Source organism: Sapajus apella, unplaced genomic scaffold, assembly GCF_009761245.1.
Source record: "Sapajus apella isolate SASKATOON/1434 unplaced genomic scaffold, GSC_monkey_1.0 scaffold50, whole genome shotgun sequence".
NCBI lineage: Eukaryota > Metazoa > Chordata > Mammalia > Primates > Cebidae > Sapajus > Sapajus apella.
Window position 1 is genome coordinate 12,296,050 of NW_022436990.1, and position 15,989 is coordinate 12,312,038.

Genomic DNA, 15,989 nt, shown 5'->3' on the forward strand with positions numbered 1-15,989 from the left:
TGCAGTAATGACCCACACTTTTCTCCCAAGCATGACTGTTTTACCAACAAAGATGTCTATATGGAGAAAATGTTGACTTGGGTGGGCAGGAGTGAACAAAGTAGTGGGGGTACAAGAAGCCTCAAAAGAAAAATGGAACATGTGAAAGAAAGCAGTCTTCCACCAGTCAGTAATTCACTTGGGCTAATAAAGCTCCAAAATACCCCCTTCTTTTTTAGTGATGCTATAATTTCTCTAATCCCTTACTCATTTTTTAATCTTTAAAGCAAATTTATGAATACTTACTTTATACTCAGTATTTTACTTCAGTATAGTGGGACAGCAAAAAGCACTTCATTTAAAAAATGGCTATGATTAGTAATAAATATTTGCTAAATGAAGTTAAATGTTAACTAATCTGGGGGATCATATAAGTGTAAAATACTCCTTGGACAGACAAGGTTAAATGAGGAATATACATTGTAGTTAAAAAAAAATAGGACTGGAAAAGCACACTGGCGTAAATAATTTTACTTCCCCACGTGAAAATAAACAATACTTACTTTTTATATTTGGTGGAATCTCAATGTAATAAAAGAAAAATATTTGCTATTGGTACTTACAACCAAGCAATTATAAATTTAAATATTAACAAAACACCTGCATTACTTGTGGGAAAACAATTCATACAAAGTTATTTATCTCCACATGATATCTGCATGAACTTACCACTGCTACCATTTCTGCTGCTGTTCCTCTTGAACATCTGATTATAGGAACAGCACCTATTTTAACAATAAATGTTAGAAATGATCTTGGCTCTTAATTAAAATAGATACTTATAAAATACATCAGCATCAAAAATAACAGATAACGATAGATGTATACAATTTCACATTATACACATAAAATAATTTTATTTTTCCACTTTTAATTAAAAAAATTAAGGAATATATTTAGGAGGTACAAGTACAGGTTTCTTGCATGCGTATATTGCATAGTGGTGAAGTCTGGGCTTTTAGTGCACCCATCACCCAAAGAGTGAACACTGTACTCAAAAGGTAATTTTTCAACCCTCCCTCTTCCCCACAAGCACACATAAAAGGATTTATAATTTCAAGAGTAAAAGCAAGTTTCAGAAATGAACCTTCTCATTAATAAAGAAAACAATAGAAGTCAAAAGAAAACTACTTTATATGGAGCTGACCCATCACTGTGACTGTATTTTTTTCAATGGATTGATTAAATCAGTACTTTGATCCCCTACAGGCAGTTTCTTTCTTTCTTCTTGTGTTTTATTTTAGGATGAGGTGTCACCCTGTCACCCAGGCTAGCAGGCTGGAGTGTGGTGGTACAATCATGGCTTGCTGCAGCGTTGACCTGCTGGGCTCAAGCCATCCTCCCACCTCAGCCTCCTGAGTAGCTAGGACTACAGGCACATGCCATCAAGCCTGGCTAATTTGGCAAAGCTCTGCCTCTACAAAAATTACAAAAAATTAGCTGGGCATGGTGGTACGTGACTGTGGTCCCAGCTATTCAAAAGGCTGAGGTGGGAAAATCACGTGAGCTCTGGAAATCTGAGGCTGCAGTGAGTCATGATCACACTACTGCACTCCAGCCTGGTCATCATAGTGAGACTCTATGTCAGAAATTTTTTTTTTTTTTTGTAGACAAGGTTTAACTATGCTGTCCAAGCTGGTCTGAGCTCAAGTGATCCTGCTACTACCTCAACCTCCCAAAGTACTGGGATAACAGGTGTGAGCCTCTGCATCTGGCCTAAGCAGTTTCAATATATAAGCTTACTCTACTCACAGGACTAACTTTAATTTGACTTAAAAGAAAAGAATGAAAAGAGCTTAGCTAATTTAGCAGTATGGGGACTGCTAGTTTTTATCTTATGAATTAACAATAAAGAACTGTAGTCTTTTTTAAAAAAATACTCATTTAAATAAAAGAAAACACATTCTTCACATAGGTTGAAATCCTAAATAGAAAAAAAGTCCAACTGCACTGAAAGTCTCATAAGACAAACTGAGAACACTGTAATATTTATATGCTGAAACTGCTGCATTTTAGATTCTATAGGAAATATGAATATACTCAGTCAACTGCAAAAGTAAAAACACAAAATAGCAAATTTTTCGTAACTGTGTTTTCTTCTGATGGCAAAAGTTATAAATGTTTGTAATAAAAAATTTAAATAAAATTAGAAATGTATAAACTTAATCCTCTTGATTCCAGCCCTCACGAATAACCCTCATTAGAATTAGGAATGGATGCTTTCATGTTGTTTTCTACATATAGTCTAATAACTGTGTGTGTATATATAAAAAACAAAAATAAGGTAGTATATATACTGTTCTAAAATTGTTTTTCCCCATGTAACAATTTAGTGTTGACATCCTTCTATGTCAGATTGGCAGTATTTCAATTTCTCCTTTGAAAAAAAAAATCACTGGCCGGGTGCAGTGGCTCATGCCTGTAATCCCACTGCTTTGGGAGGCAGGCTCAGGTGGGTGGATCATCTGAGGTCAGGAGTTTGAGACCAGCTTGGCCAACATGGTAAAACCCCATCTCTACTAAAAATATAAAAATTAGCCAGGCATGCTCTAGCATACCTGTAATCCCAGCTACTTGGAAGGCTGAGGCAGGAGAATTGCTTGAACCCGGAAGGTGAAGGTTGTAGTAAGCTGAGATTGCGCCATTGCACTCCAGACTGGGCAACAAGAACAAAACTCCATTTCAAAAAAAATAAAATAAAGAAAAAAAATCACTTTCAGATGGTCTATACATTATAAAGGTAGCTCTAACACTTCAGTGGTCTTTATATGTCTCTTTTTCAATCTACCTTTGCTTTGAAAATATAACTATCACCAATCAAAAATAACCTTAAATTGTCCACCACCCTAGCATTTGGCAAAATTTTGCAGACTGTGTGGTGTGACAAAATAGAAAATTATGTCTAACACTGAAAGTTGTATACATGTGCTTTATTAAAAAAAAAAAAAAAACAACAACAACCCATGTGAGGGCAATGAAAGCAGTTCAAAGCAGGCAGAAACTGGAGAGGTTAACTCTTGAAAGAAGAGAATCACATAAGGTAAGATATATTTTTAACCAGTTTTTCTTCTGTGAGTACTTGACACATTACATGGCACATAAGAGAAAGAACTCAAGCAGAAAACAGGAAAATTACTGAGCTGAAGAATCAAAGACTGGAGCTCAGGGCTAGAAATTAAGTGAAAAAAATCCCTAAAAGGAGGGAGCCATACAATTTGCATCTGAATTCTCTATACGTCTAAACATTTGTGCAAATCTTAGACTATACATGGTAGCTCTTTCTTAATTTTTTTTATAATGTAGAGATTTTATTAATCTAATGTGAAGAACATTTTAACAAAAAGGTTTTAAGTGTTTAAAAAAATTAAAATTGCAACTAGCCTTCTAAACTGATCCATTACTAATAGTAAAACACAAAATCATATATTAGACATGAAACAGAAGTTAACTCTAAGTAATTTTAGATGATCTAACATTTTGAATCAAGAAAACTGGAAGTTGTTTCTTTGAAAGAATAAACAAGATAGGTAGACCACTAGAGTCAGGTCAACAAAGAAAAAAAGAGGGACAATCCAAATAAACACAACGAGAAATGTCAAGGGTAACTTACCACCGACCCCACAGAAATATTAAGAAACCCTCAGAGACTACCAACACCTCTATGCACACAAACTAGAAAACTTAAACGAATAAATTTCTGGCAACATACAACCTGCCAGGACTTAAGGAAGAAACTGAGGTCCTGGAATAACAAATTCCAAAACTAAACCAGTAATAAAAAACCTACAAACCAGAAAAAGCCCTGGACCAGATGGATTCACAGCCAAATTCTAACAGATGTACAAAAAAGAGCTGGTATTAATACTACTGACATTATTCCAAGAAATTGAGGAGGAGGGACTTCCCATTCACAATAGCCTCAAAAAGAATAAAATACCTAGGAATACAGCTAATTAGAGAAGTAAAAGAGTTCTACAACAAGAATTACAAAACACTGCTGAAAGAAATCAGAGATGACACATATGGAGGAACATTCCATGTTCATGGATAAGAAAAATCAATATTAAAAGTGCCATACTGCCAAAGTAATTTACAAATTAAGTGCTATTCCTATCAAACTACCAATGTCATTTTTCACAGAATTAGAAAAAACTATTCTAAAAGTCACAGAGAATCAAAAAAAACCTGAATAGCCAAAGCAATCCTAAGCAAAAAGAACAAAGCTGGGAGCATTACACAACCTGACTTCAAAGTATACTACTACACAGCTTTTACTACAGTAACCAAAACAGCATGGTGCAAAAACAGATACACAGACCAATGGAACTGGTTGGAGAACCCCGAAATAAAGCCACACACCTACAACCATCTGATCTTCGACAACGTTCACAACAACAAGCAATAGAAAAAGAACTCCCTATTCAGCAAGCAGTGCTGGGATAACTGGTCAGCTATACGCAAAAGATTAAAACTGGACCCCTTCCTTTCACTGTATACAAAAACCAACTCAAAATGAACTAAACACTTAAATGTAAGACCTAAAATTATAAAAATCCTACAAGAAAACCTAGATACCATTCTGAACACAGGCCTTGGCAAAGATTTCATGCTAAGTTTCCAAAAATAATCACCAGAAAAACAAAAACAGGCAAATGGGACCTAATTAAACCTAAAGGCTTCTGCACAGCAAAAGAAACTATCAGCAAAGTGAATGGAAAACCTACAGAATGGGAGAAAGTATTTGCAAACTATGCATCCAACAAAAGTCTAATATATGGAATTTATAAGAAACTTAAATCAATAAGCAAAAACAAACAACCCCATTAAACACTGGGCAAAGGACATGAACAGACACTTCTCAGGAAAAAAAAAAAAAAAAAAAGGATATATGTGGCCAGCAAGCATATGAAAAGATGCTCAACATCACTAATCATTAGAGAAATGAAAATCAAAACTACAATGAGATACCATCACACACCAGTCAGAATGTCTATTATTAAAAAGTCAAAAAATAACAGATGCTGGTTAAGTTGCAGAGGAAACGGAACACTTATACACTGTTGGTGGGAATGTAAATTAGTTCAACCACTATGGAAAGCAGTTTGAAGATTTCTCAAAGAACTTACAACAGAACTACCATTAAACTCAGCAATCCCATTACTGGGTATATAGCCAAAGGAATATAAATCATTCTACCAAAAAGACACATTCACCCATATATTCATTGCAGTAATATTCACAATAGCAAAGACATGGAATCAATCTAGATGCCTATCAAGGGTAGAATGGATAAAGAATTTGTGATACACATACATCATGGAATATACAGAGTCATAAAAAAATGAAATCATATGCTTTGCAGCAACACTGATGCAGCTGGAGGCCATTATTCTAAGGGAATTAACAGGAACAGAAAACAAAATACCCCATGTTCTCACTCGTAAGTGGGAGCTAAACAAAAAGAAAAGACACAAAGATTAAAACAGCATATACTGGGGCCTACATGAGTGGAGAGGATGAGGGTCAAAAAACTACCTATCAGGAAACATGCCCATGACCTGGGCGACGAATTCATTTGTACACCAAACCCCAGTGATACACAATTTACACATGTAACAAACCTGCACATGTAACCCCCGAACCTAAAAGTTGACAATAAGGAAAACAAGATTAAAAATGAAATTTGAAAGTTTAGGTAGATCAGTATATATACAGAGTTATGTTTTCTGGAGCCTTGGGTATCTGAACTTAATAGTTATCTAACATTTATCTATTTAGAAGTGCGTTTAAAATTTTTCATAATATTAAAAGAAAATTAACAGGCACATAGGTGAAGTCACCACCAAATCATTCAAATAGTATATTAGGAAATTATGATTACCAAAGTCATCTAAAATGACAACTCAATAGATCTGTTAAATGTTAACTCAAGAGAACCACATCAAGTTATTAGAAAAATGGTTTTTCCATACTGCTGAATATATATTTTACTCCACTAGAGAGCCTCTAGAGATCCAGGTGAGAAAGAATCACATTACAGTATAATACATTAAAATGACTTGTTAAATTATTGATTTACTTTGAAGACTAACCAGAAAGACTGGAAAACTTACCCAGAGTAACAAAAAAGCAGAAGAGGCTGTCAACTATAGTGTCCATAACAGTTTCCATTTCTGTATCTGTGATATCTGGCCTGTTAATGGCTAAAATGACATAGGGAAAGGAGAAAATGTTGACCCAAACTTATGCCTTATCTTTATGAAACTCCTAAAATTATTACCAAACTCTTAATTGATATACAATAAAACTCAGCAAGTGAATTTTTTTTTTTTCTGAGAAAGGATCTTGCTCTGTCATCCAGGAGGGAGTACAGAGGCATATTCAAAGCTTACTGCAGCCTCAACCTCTTGGGCTCAAACAATCCTCCCATCTCAGCCTTCAGAGTAGCTGGGACCACAGGCACATGCCACCATGCCCTGCTAATTAAAAGAAATTTTTTTATAGAGATGGGTCTCCCTATGTTGCCCAGGCTGGTCTTAAACTCCTAAGCTCAAGCCATCCTCCTACCTTGGCCTCCCAAAGGGCTGAGATTATAGGCATGAGCCACTACACCCTGCCTGCTTTAAACTTCTTTTAAGTGAAAGAATATCTGTTAAAAATTATACCACCTCAAAGAGTTTAAAAAAAGAAAAAACAACAAACTACCCTAATATCAGATACTAGGAGACTACTAGTAAGAAAAACAACCCCACAATGTAAACTTACAAAATTTTTGCCACAGGAAACAGGAAAATAAATATCATATTCCATAGTTTTATTATAAACTCTAGATGGCCTTAAGAAACTATTGATTCTGTTACCCAACTATTGCCAGAAAACGAATGCAAATCAATTATGGCAAAACCAACATCACATATCATTTTCCTTATATTAAGTTATATAATTTCTTTTCCAATCTACAAGAGTGTACATAAGTAGTTACCAAATTTTATTGACTATAAGAATCACCCACGGATATGCAGAAAAATTCTCTGGAAGTTTTTAAAAATTAAAGATTCTTATCCCTTTCCTTTAGGAATTCTGTATGGATAAAAATTCTAAAAAACCTATAATTTTGATGCTGGGCACAGTGGCTCATGCCTGTAATCCTAGTACTTTGGGAGGCAGAGGCAGGCGGATCACCTGAGGTCAGGAATTTGAGACTAGCCTGGCCATCATGGTGAAACTCAGTCTCTACTGAAAATATAAAAATTAGCCAGGTGTGGTAACACACACCTATAATCCCAGTTACTCAGGAGGCTGAAGCAGGAGAATTGTTTGAACCCGGGAGACAGAGGTTTCAGTGAGCTGAGATCATGCCACCGCACTCTAGCCTGAGCGACAGAGTAAGACTGTGTCTCCAAAAAAAAAAAAAAAAAAAAAAAAAAAAAAGAAAAAAAACCCCCTATAATTTTGACAAGTACCTCAGGCAATTCTAATGCAAATAGGCCTTCGGGCCTGCACTTTAAGAAACATTTCTGTGAAGACTGTTTTTGACAAAGATATTGACTTACTTATATTCCTCTCTCACAATATCAAGCCAGTGTCTGATAAAGTCGATCAATAACTATATGTTGAAAGACTGTCTAAACTATTATCTACAAAGTATTTTTTAATGTCCCAATATACTGAAAGTGAAAACACATGTAAAATTTAATACCACTTGTGGAGCATAAGAATGCAAATTCAACAGGATATCTCGAAGTATCTAAAGAAAGTGTGGTCCACCCAGATTAACACACAAATAATAAAAGAATTCGATCAGGCTACACAGAATCCAGAAGAAGGGAATGGGCTATTACTCCGATGTTGCAAATACCATCTATCTCAATCAGATGAAAGAAATCAAAGGACACAATCTGCATCATGTACATTCTGGGGATGTCAATTGAAGGAAACATACCAAATTCATTTAATTAATTGGTGGCACAAGTGATTTGTAGACACTTCATACCTTTTAGTTAAAGGTATAGTATATTTTTGTTAATAACCGGCACTAGAAAAATCTACATGGAAGCATCCAGCCCTTGAGTCCTATACCCTAGGTTTCACATCTGTGAATGAAAAATAACCCTAACAGTCATAAATTGCTAATCGATAACTTCAACTTGAGATAACAGCTTCTTTGTCTGAGATAGCAGCCTTAGTTTGACTGTGATAATAAATCTGCTTGCTCCCAATCCATGGAAAGTTTAGAATAAAAAAGATTTGCAAATCAATACCATGGTATTAATATGATCATGTTTAGGAATATTTAAAATTTTTAAAGCACTTGCAACATTTGAGACAATTAGGCATATAATTACATAATGATAAAGAATGTTATCGGCCGGGCGCGGTGGCTCAAGCCTGTAATCCCAGCACTTTGGGAGGCCGAGGCGGGTGGATCACGAGTTCAAGAGATCGAGACCATCCTGGTCAACACGGTGAAACCCCGTCTCTACTAAAAAACTACAAAAAATTAGCTGGGCATGGTGGCGCATGCCTGTAATCCCAGCTACTCAGGAGGCTGAGGCAGGAGAATTGTCTGAACCCAGGAGGTGGAGGTTGCGGTGAGCCGAGATCGCGCCATTGCACTCCAGCCTGGGTAACAAGAGCGAAACTCCGTCTCAAAAAAAAAAAAGAATGTTATCTCTGGAGTGAAACTGCCTGTGTTTAGTCACCTGGCTTTACCATTTCCTCATCAAGTTACATAATAGCTCTGTCTCTATTTTCTCATCTTGAAAATGGAACTAATTTCTACTTCATAAAGTTATTCTGAGGAGTAAATTAACTTATATTATAATGTGCTTAAATTAAAACACTGACTGGCATAGAGCAAGCTATGACTATTATCATCACTGAGAATCTGGGTGATTAGCCATGTGATTACACTTTAAAATTTGTAATTAATCTCAAACGTGTTCTTTATAAGAAGCTGGGAGGTATAAAAAATGTAATTAAACTTATACGTAGATGAATATTTAACAAATTTTACACTCATTACAAATTTAATTATTTTTAAAGAATTATTTAACTACTTGGGTAGGTTTTGCTTGTTAGAATTATAAACTTGTCTGGTCTGGTATATGAAGTACAGTACCAAAAAAAAAACCCACTTGATATTCTGAATTTATTAATAAAATTTAAAATGTTTAAGGGAATTTTACACACTAAGTTTTCTGATTAAGCTTGTTAAATGGGACTGATTAGGAGACTTTAGTCTGTTCAATATGAGTTAATCCATCAAGAATAAAGATGCTTGTTTTTACTTTACCAGACTTATAAACAATATAACAAAATTCATATTCAATTTAAAAAGGCTAAAGGAAAACTAGACTTTAAAACATGTAACTTAAATAAGCTGCCAATTCATTTAAAATGCAACTGTAAATAGATTTCTGTGAATAATAGCCATTGTCAGCCGGGCGCAGTGGCTCACACCTGTAATCCCAGCACTTTGGGAGGCTGAGGCGGGTGGATCACAAGGTCAAGAGATCGAGACCATCCTGGTCAACATGGTGAAACCCCGTCTCTACTAAAAATACAAAAAATTAGCTGGGCATGGTGGCGCGTGCCTGTAGTCCCGGCTGAGGCAGAATTGCCTGAACCCAGGAGGCGGAGGTTGCAGTGAGCCAAGATCGTGCCATTGCACTCCAGCCTGGGTAACAAGAGCGAAACTCCGTCTCAACTAATCTAAAAAAATGAAAAAAAATAGCCATTGTCAAAAATCTCTCACATGAACAACTCAGCAAATACTTATACCCTTTTAGGAATTTCCACAAGAACACATACTCTAGAGCTCAATGAAACCAAAAGATTCATTCTCTTCTCTCAGGGAGCTTATTAGCTGATTCCAGTGTTTTACAAGCACAGTGAAGTAAGCTAACTTGTTCTTGTCCAAGAACAACGTATTAGATCATTAATTTGAATTCTGCTACTAAAATATTGTCTTGCCATGAGTGAACCATTCACACAGGTTTCTCCAAGGGCTTTCAAAAAGTTTTCTCCATGTGCTTTTAAAAAGTTTCTATAGCTCTACTGCTATAAATGAGATGGTTTTAGAGTCCATTAAACATATTCCCTTTTTTTCTTACAGTATACCATTCATTTTGTTAACAATGAATTGCAACATTTCTATTTTTACATACCACGATATGAAACAAGCTCCTTATTTTGATTACATAATACAAACATATCATCTTCCAAAGTAATAAAGTTGAGATACTGGTCAAAAACCTAGAAAGAAAAGATAAGGTTTACAAATCAATCTTACAATATAGCCATATTGAAAGTAAATTTAGTTTGGTCTAATCTAAAAAAATGAAAAAAAAAAAAAAAAAGAAAAAAAAAGAAAAAAAATCATAGTTATTGAAATATTCAATAAGTAAAAAATGTCCTGTGTAACAACCTAATTGAGCAAGAATGAGGAGCCTTTGGGCAATAAATATGAAGGAGGAGAGTAAGATTTTCAGAAAACGAAATTGAAGTAGATATAAGAAATTGTGTTTGGGATGGGAATAGATATCAATTTCGAAGAAAACATAGAATTTTAACAATCATTTTCATTACATTTTCCCAAGAAAGTTACAGTAATTATTTTACACAAAGAACTTTTATAATAAAGTGGGGAAAAGCTTTGCCAGTTCTTTGGAAATACAGAGTAGGAGAAAAAATAAGAGAACTATTTGAAATATACTGAATTTAGCTAACCAAATTAAGGCTAGATGAGGTGGTTTGCACCTGTAATCCCAGAGCTTTTGGAGTCCTTCCGTAGGAGGACTGCCTGAGGCCAGTAACTTGAGACCAGGGCAGCATAAAAAAAAATTAGCTGGGTGGAATGGCACAAACCCAGGAGTTGAAGGCTGCAGTAAGCAGTGATAGCACCAGTGCATTCTAGCCTGGGTAACAGAGTGAGACACTGTCTCAAAACAATACAAGAAAACAAAAATTGTTCCCATTATTTTATGTGAAGTTAATAAATTTTGAGCACAAACATTAAAGGCTTAAGTCTCAAAAACTAAACATAAATATTAGTGGTCTGTTTAAATCTAAAAACGAAAAATCAATAAAAAAATAGAAAGTATATGCATAGTTGTTTAGTCTTTTATTTGCCCTAGATAGTACTCTGGAATTTATATGCATATCTTGCTTAAATTCAAGAAACACAGAGCATAACAGGATTATAACCAGAAATATATTTTACAAATTGATTTATAACTGAAGCTGAACCTGACTAAAAAGTTACTATGATGTACAATTGCTGGCCTGAGTGAATTCTTTTTCTCTTAATATGCAACAGAGGCACTTGGATCTCAATATGCAACATGGGCACTTTGGATCCTCTGGATCCTCTTTCCCAAGTAAAAAAAGATCTGGAAGGCCAGGCACAGTGGCTCACACCTGTAATCCCAGCACTTTTGGAGGCAGAGGCGGGTGGATCATAAGGTCAGGAGTTCAAGACCAGCCTGGCCAAGATGGTGAAACCCCATCTCTACTAAAAATACAAAAATTAGCCGGCATGGTGGCAGACACCTATAATCCCAGCTACTCAGGAGGTTGAGACAGGGAATCGCTTGAACACGGTGGGCGAAGGCTGTAGTGAGCCAAGACCACACCACTGTACTCCAGCCTGGGCAACAGAATGAGACTCTTCTCAAAAAAAAAAAAAAAAAAAAAAAAAAGACACGGAAATAGTATGATGATTATAATAATTACAGATAAAACAATGTCAACATACTTTCAATACAGTTTATGACAATACAACTGTCAAATTATTTCTGAGTTGACCTAAAAAGATTATACAAATACCAGACTAAAAACTCATTCTCCTTTTTATTTCTGTCTTTCAAATCATTAAATAGTAAGTTCCTTTAGTTTTGTTTATTTCTCCCAGTTCAAGTTGAAGACAATTTATATTACTAGAACTCAAAAGTATTGAGCCTAAACATTTCTTGGGTCGTTCTGGTCATCTGTCAATTAGATATCTATGCCAACTACAGGTTTCAGAACACTGTTATATTTTACACTGATAAAATGTCATCAACCAACCAAAATCTCTTACCTTGGCTACTTGTGTTACTGCACTAGCTGCTAATGCTGCATTTGCAATATCTTCCAGTTTACTTCTTGAAATAGCAGAAATAAAATTTAAATAATATGATTCATATAGTTGATTTCGAAGATCCTATCAATACAATGAAAACTTATTCTTACAGGATAGTATAAAGAAGACCATGAATACATATGTTTCAAATACTATAAGAACAAAGTTACATTTAAAAGACAGGATTTTTAAATGACAATCAAAAAACGCATCCCAAGAGAAAAAAGCTTTGAAGAAGTATTGGCTATCTGGTTATCAGATGTAACTAAAATGTATCTTAATAAAGTTATAAAATTATAATTATATTATCAACAAAATCTCATTAATTACAATATAGTACAAAACTGCTTTAATACAGCATATCTGCAGTCTTCTTAAAATATCCAGATATGGCTCACTAATATGGTAAAACACTTGTTATATTTGGCAGACATGACCTTCAACTGTTTTGTGATGTGATGACACAACAAATCCTTCATTGTACACAAATTATAATTCCAATTACCAATCCTAAAAGTATTTCTTCTCAACTGCTCAAAAGTAGTGCAATTTAAGTTATGCAAATTATTGAGTCAAATTTACTTATCTTCTTATACTTTTAGCAAATATATATCAAAATAACTGTATTTCCTCAAATCTAAGATGTCACCGACTGTAACAGGCACCATCACTTTATGTAACACTAAGAATTAATGATGCCAATACAATTTTGTGACATATGGATCAATTTTAAGATGTACCTAATTTCAGAGATGTTAAAATGTGAAAAACTGAGGGGTTGTAGCCTTTGTGAGGAAGGTGGTAAGAGCTGTGGTTCAATCAAGGGCAAGAGATTATGCATACGGATTGAGAAATAAGTAATATGTTCAGGATACTGGGAACCATGTTTCTCACTCTGAGAAAGGAGTTACAAAATTTGTAAAGAGAAAAGGGAAATGCTAGAGTGAGTCCTGTGTTGCTGAGCTGAAATAGTTTTGGAGGTTATCTATTTATTTGGATAGGTGGGGAGAAGACAGGGAGAAATGTAGAAATAAATATAGACATAAAAGTGTATGTACAAATACATACATATGTTTCCTAGGTTTTCCCATTGAGAGGACCTAAGAAGACTGACACTCGAGTCACAATGAGTGTACCTAATGCCCAGATTCTGATTCCTAAATACCATTCTTTACAGGAAGCAACCAGGGCTCCTTAGACAAATGTCTGAATCCTGGACTGGGACAGAGAAAGTAAAATACTAGGCTATATTGGAACATCTTATTGTGCCAGAAAGTAAGAAAGTTGTTAAGGAATGATGCATACATTTCAAAAGGACACATAAGTTCAGCAAGGTTGCAGGATACAAGATAAATATATAAAAATCAATTGAATTTTCACACAATTGCAATGAATAATCCTAAAAATGGAATTAAGAATTCCATTCATAATAGCATTAAACACAATAAAGAATAAATTTAACAAAAGAAGCACAAAACTTATGACAAGTTAATCTTAAATTTACTTGTAAATTCAAGGTACCCAGAAAGACAAAACAATCTGAAAAAGAAGTACAAAGTTGGAGGACTCATTTTCTCAATTTCAAAACTTGCTATCAAGCAAGAGAAATTAAGGCTGTGTGGTACAGGCATAAGGACAGACATAGATATCAATGCAATAGAACTAGAGGAGCAAGGTTAAAAAACCTCAAAAGCTAGCACACAAGAAATAACTAAGATCAGAGCAGAATCAAAGAGATAGAGACAAAAAAAATCCTTCAAAAAAAAAAAAATCAGTAAATCCAACAAAATAGACAGACAGCTAGCCAGATTAATAAAAAAGAAAAGAGAGAAGAATCAAATAGATGCAATAAAAAAATGATAAAGGGGATATCACCACCGATTCCACAGAAATACAAACTACCATCAGAGATTACTACAAACAACTCTACGCACATAAACCAGTAAACCTGGAAGAAATGGATAAATTCCTGGATACTTGCACCCTCCCAAGCCCAAACCAGGAAGAAGCTGAAACCCTGAATAAACCAATAACAAGGGCTGAAGTTCAAAAAAAGCGTAGGTCCAGATGGGTTCACAGGAGAATTCTACCAGATGTACAAAGAGGAGCTGGTAGCACTCCTTCTGAAACTATTCCAAACAATACAAAAAGAGAATCCTTCCCAACTCATTTTATGAGACCAACATCATCCTGATACCAAAACCTGGCAGAGACTCAACAAGAAAAGAAAACATCAGGCCAATATCCATATTGAACATCGATGCAAAAATCTTCAACAAAATACTGGCAAACCAATTCCAACAGTACATTAAAAAGCTTATCCATCACGATCAAGTAGGCTTCATCCTGGGGACGATGCAAGGCTGGTCCAACATACTCAAGTCTATAAACGTAATCCACCACATAACAGAACCAAAGACAAAAACCCATGATTATCTCAATAGATGCAGAGAAGGCCTTCAACAAAATTCATCAGCCCTTCATGCTAAAAACTCTCAATAAACTAGGTATAGATGGAACATATTTCAAAACAATAAAGCCATTTACGACAAACCTACAGCCAATATCATAGTGAATGGGCAAAACCTGGAAGCATTCCCTTTGAAATCTGGCACTAGACAAGGATGCCCTCTCTCGCCACTCCTATTCAGTATAGTATTGGAAGTTCTAGCAACAGCAATTAGGCAAGAAAAAGAAATAATGGGTATTCAATTAGGAAAGGAGGAAGTCAAACTGTCTCTATTTGCAGACGACATGATTGTATATTTAGAAGACCCCATTGTGTCAGCCCCAAATCTCCTGAAACTGATAAGCAACTTCAGCAAAGTCTCAGGATACAAAATCAATGTGCAAAAATCACAAGCATTCCTATACACCAATAACAGACTAAAAGAGAGCCAAATCAAGAACAAACTGCCATTCACAATTGCTACAAAGAGAATAAAATACCTAGGAATATAACTAACAAAGGATGTGAAGGACCTGTTCAAGGAGAACTACAAACCACTGCTCAAGGAAATAAGAGAGGACAGAAACAGATGGAAAAACATTCCATGCTCATGGTTAGGAAGAATCAATATTGTGAAAATGGCCATACTGCCCAAAGTAATTTATAGATTCAATGCTATCCCCATCAAGCTAACTATGACCCTCCTCAAAGAACTGGAAAAATCCACCTTAAACTTCATATGGAACCAAAAGAGAGCCTGCATAGCCAAGACAATTCTAAGCAAAAAGAACAAAGCTGGAGGCATCACGCTACCTGACTTAAAACTATACTATAAGGCTAAACTAATCAAAACAGCATGGTACTGGTATCAAAGCAGTGACATAGACCAATTGAACAGAACAGAGGCCTTGGAGGCAACGCCACACATCTATAACCATCTGATCTTTGAGAAGCCTGACAAAAACAAGCAATGGGGAAAGGATTCCCTGTTTAATAAATGGTGCTGGGAAAACTGGCTAGCCATGTGCAGAAGGCAGAAACTGGACCCCTTCCTGACACCTTACACTAAAATTAACTACAGATGGATTAAAGACTTAAACATAAGACCTAACACCATAAAAACCCTAGAAGAAAACCTAGGCAAAACCATTCAGGACATAGGCATAGGCAAGGACTTCATGACTAAAATACCAAAAGCTTTAGCGACAAAAGCCAAAATAGACAAATGGGACCTAATTAAACTCCAGAGCTTCTGTATAGCAAAAGAAAAAATCATTAGAGTGAACTGGCAACCAACACAATGGGAAAAAATTTTTGCAATCTACCAATCTGATGAAGGGCTAATATCCAGAATCTACAAAGAACTGAAAGAGATTT

General features: G+C 35.3%; 1 protein-coding gene across 10 annotated transcripts in view; it reads right to left on the bottom strand.

Annotated features, from left to right (window-relative positions):
- SCFD1 (sec1 family domain containing 1) overlaps positions 1-15,989 on the bottom strand; it is a 108,275-nt gene that overhangs the window by 79,155 nt on the left and 13,131 nt on the right. For all 10 annotated transcript variants that reach the window (XM_032242635.1, XM_032242631.1, XM_032242638.1 and 7 more), the window contains 4 exons: positions 12,122-12,244; positions 10,209-10,296; positions 6,153-6,242; positions 709-764 (listed from right to left, as the gene is read on the bottom strand). In XM_032242635.1, the coding sequence (XP_032098526.1) occupies positions 709-764; positions 6,153-6,242; positions 10,209-10,296; positions 12,122-12,244 (357 nt within the window). The remainder of the gene's footprint in view (positions 1-708; positions 765-6,152; positions 6,243-10,208; positions 10,297-12,121; positions 12,245-15,989) is intronic.